Raw genomic sequence first — 3950 nt, 5'->3', positions numbered from 1 at the left:
GCTTGAGGGAAGGACTTCTGTTTATAATTCTTTGGATATAAAAGGAAATAACAGATTGTCTCCGGCTGGGGCTGGGAGGCAGGGGCAAAGGAGGGGGTTGGAGGATGGAGGAAAGAACTCTTAAGCTGCGCTCCAGCCTCACCAAGACAACCTTGATCCCACCAAATCTGCCCAGAGCCTAGGAAATGCCCCTGAGTGTGGGCGTGGGCTGGGCAGGCCAAGGCTGCCAGGTTCTGCAGAGGCCTCTGTCCTCCCACATTCCAGGGAAAGGGGAGTGCAGTGCTCCTTCGGCCCTTCGGCCCTTCGGCCCTGACCTCCCATACCAGGCCACCTGATTATCTGAGTCTGGATGCTGGTGGGGATGTGATGGGTCCTGCGCTGGTCATCCCCATGAAGATGGCAGCGGGCCTCATGAAGCAACAGAATCTGCTTAGAGGGTCTCTGTCACTGGCTTTCTTGTCCATGAGCCCCCCACAGCACCAGCTCCAGGCATGATGACCAAAGGGGCGGAAAGGCAAGGAGGGAGGGCAAGAAGAATGAGGGAAAAGAGGGAAAGAGAGGGAGGAAAGGGGAAGGGTTTTCTTTTGCTTCCTACCTCCTGGAAATGAGCTGGGGAAGGGGTGTCAGAAACAGTGCCAGAGGGTTGATGAGTGGGTCAATGAGGGGAAAAGTCAAGGGAAGCCCAAGAGGTTCCCCTATCCTAAGTTTCCCCTGAAGGCACCACATGCCAGCACCGCCCCCCCCCCCCCATGGCTCCTGAGAACAGAAAGGCAGGGTGAGGCAGGGAGATGGAATAAATGGGGGTCACAGCTTAGTCCAGGAAAGGGGCCCACAGTCTGGCCCCTGGTAGACAGTCCCTGAGAAGGGGATCAGTGCCTGGGAGGCAGGTCCCCCCACATCTGTGCTGCTGCCAGGGAGGCACAGGCCTCAGGGAAGTGGGTGGGTCAGGGCCAAAGCCACAGAAAGACTGCCTTGTGCTGGATGGAGAGAGAGCAGGGTCACTGCTGCCCGGCCTCTGTGTCCGGCTCTACTCTCCACCTCAGCCTGGCCCACATGATCCAGGAGGACATTGGGAAGGAGCCGGGAAAGATTCATCTCTCACTAATGCTGCAGCCCCAGGTTCTAGGATCCCCACAGAGACCCCATCCTGACTTGGAGGTGGTCATTTCATACCTCCAAGTACCAGACAAGCCTTAGCCCTCAACCAGGGTCCGCAGGGCTGCTGGGTGGTTCTTTGCTGGAGTTTCCTACTGAGTATCAGCTCTCCTCATCCAAGGCAGAGTGTCCCTCCCAGGAAGGTTATTCTGAGAAGAGTCCCCAGAGCTTTCAGGGCAGGAGAGAATCTCCACTCTGTGGCTTCCCTGGGGCTTCTCAGTGTCTGCAAGGCAAGTGGAAGGTCCTGGTCTCCCTTTGTCCAGTGGAGACCTCTCTCCAGGGAGGTCTGAAGATTGGAAGCTAATGGGTGTGGGCATGAGGATGCCCAGGAGGCATTCAGGAGGTGAATGGCCAAGGAGTCTGGCCAAGCGGAAAGAGAGGAGCAGCCACTCAATCATGATGCAAGATGCTTCCTACTGCCCGCTTCAGCAGCAGTGGGCAGCTTCAGGCCCGGAACCTGCTAGGGAGTGACAAAGGGGCCCTGGCTCTGCTCACACCGCTGTTTCCCGCTCTCTGTGAACGTCTTCCTTCTTCCTCTTCATCTTGCAGAAGCCGTGGAGGCCACAGAAGCAGGCGAAAGTGAACTGGGGCATGCCCTGGGTCAGGCTGGGGGACGCTCACCAGAGAAGATCTGTAGGGAAGGCAGCAGGGAAGAGGGGCAGGAGAGAGGCGGGAAGAGAGAAGCGAACTGGGGTTATTGTTCCCAGAACCCTTGGGACTCGCTGAGGCTGCCCAGATCCCTCTCACACCAGCTAGGGGAGAGAGTCAAGCCACCAGATCACCACCTCTTTGAAATATCTGTGTTTCCTGATCCACCTGGAGCTGATGTCATCCAAGAGAAAGCCCAGCTTTCTGTCCCCAACCTCTGCCTCCCCTCGTCACCACACACCTGTGGTTGTGCAACAGGAAACAATGGGCTCAAAATAAGCTCTGGCCTGTGCCATGTCACACAGGTTCAAAGTGGGGAGGGGGCGGCTTGCTCCTTTAGGTTGCACATCCGATGATCCAAATGTGGGACTTTGGGGAGCTTGAAGAAACTCCTTCATCCAGCAGATTCTACTTTGTTGCCTGGAACTGATTCACGGACTCCTCCCTTCTTTAACAGACCCAAGCTGTCTGACACCCTTAGGGAAATCTATAGGAAACAGAACACACGTCCTTTCACTGCCTAGAGTAACACGCACCCCCAACTCGCCATGCAGAGAACAGACAGCAAAGACAGTTCTTTTAGCCAACAGGCTATTTTATTTAGGACATAGGTTGGGCAAAGGGGTTGGGGGCTCAAAACAAAAGGGAAAGACCTCCTTTCTTTCCTAGTCCAAAAGTCAGTCTGAGCCAGGTGCTTGATGGCAGGCAGATGCCTGTAATCCCAGAAGCTCAGGAGGCTGAGGCAGGAGGAAGGCCAGTTCAAAGCCAGCCTCAGCAACCTATCGAGGCCCTAAGCAACTCAGCGAGACCCTGTCTCTAAATAAAACACAAAAAGGAGCTGGGGATATGGATCAGTGGTTAAGTGTCCCTGAGTTCAGTCCCCAGTACCAAAAAACAAAACAAAACAAAGTCAGTCTGAGGCACAGGCTGAGGCTGGACTTGCCCTGGTTGGGCACACTGGGCTCCACCTCTGGCTGACATGGTGCTTGGCCCAGGAGCCAGACAGGGGCCACTGTGCAAGAGCGTGGCTGGGGATGGGAGGTCAGTTCAGTCCTTGAGGGTGCCCCTTTCTCCAGGCTCCCACTCTGGTTTCCCTAGCTGCACCCTCTGCACATTGCCCCGGTTCACCTCTCTGCCCATCCTGTGCAGCAGACCCTGTGGGGGGAGCAGAGGAGCCAGTTCAGGCAGGACAGCTGGGGCACCTGCATGGCATTCTGGGTCTGCTGGCTCACATGGTGCTTGGCTCTAAGAAGAACGCTGGGAGCAAGTGGGTGAGAGAAGCTTAAAGGGGCTGTCAGAGGGGTTTGGAAAGAGGACGCGAGAGGGACCTCCCTTCACCAGCAGGGATTGCACAGGATGACCTAGCTCCAAATTTGAGGCCCACATGCAAAGTGGCTCCACTGTCCCTGAGAAATTTGGCCTGACCCAGATGGTGGCTCTCTGGACACCTCCCCAAGTCTGGCCAATCTTATCCCTTTAGCCAAATTCTTCAGCTTCTCCAGACAGAGCAGAGATCCCCACCAAGCACAGTGCCTGCTGCGGAGCTGGGTCCTGTCAGGATATTTCCCTCCCTCCCTCCCTCCCCCTCTCAGCATCCTGGTAATACAGCTAATAGCTGTAATTAATAGGTGCAATGCGTTTCCAATGGCCAGCTGGGTGGGCAGGAGGCCCAGCTTGAGTCAGCATGGGTAGGTAGGCTGTTATTTAATAACCTGCTTTCCAGCACCATTTACGCATCCACTCTGGTAGAGTATATATAGTGAGCAGAGAGCAATCTCTGGGATATATATAGACAATGCCGAGACACAACTACAATATTTCTAGATTCATCTACTGCAGCTATCTCTGGATCCCTCCCATGACAAACCTAGAGAGATAGGGATCTGAGCTGGAGCTTAAGTGGCCTAGGTTCTATTCTTGGCTCTGACGCTGGTATGCTGTGTCACCCTGGGCAAGTAGCTGTACCTCTCTGGCCCTTCATTTCCTCATTTCAGTGTGTCATGAGGTTACTTGAGGTTAACATTCAGACCCTAAATCTAAGGGACTAGAAGGGCACTGGGAATCCTAGCCTTGGCAGGAAGAAGGGAGAGGGACAGCAAGAGGCTTCCCTTGCCATCAGTAACTGTAATGCATACACTTCCGTGCCA

The 3950-nt window shown here is 54.9% G+C and overlaps 1 protein-coding gene across 1 annotated transcript; it reads right to left on the bottom strand.

The window, feature by feature from the left end:
• Nucleotides 1-1646: 1646 nt before the first annotated feature.
• BLACAT1 (BLACAT1 overlapping LEMD1 locus) lies at nucleotides 1647-1748 on the bottom strand (the record flags this gene model as incomplete). The annotated part of the gene is made up of 1 exon (XM_081300574.1): nucleotides 1647-1748. The coding sequence occupies one exon, from the start codon at nucleotides 1746-1748 to the stop codon at nucleotides 1647-1649; it is 102 nt and encodes a 33-aa protein (XP_081156700.1).
• Between the last annotated feature and the right edge of the window lie 2202 nt (nucleotides 1749-3950).

This window comes from Spermophilus citellus, assembly GCF_964194105.1.
Source record: "Spermophilus citellus genome assembly, chromosome: 6".
NCBI classification, from domain to species: domain Eukaryota; kingdom Metazoa; phylum Chordata; class Mammalia; order Rodentia; family Sciuridae; genus Spermophilus; species Spermophilus citellus.
This window is presented reverse-complemented; position numbering and strand designations above follow the sequence as displayed.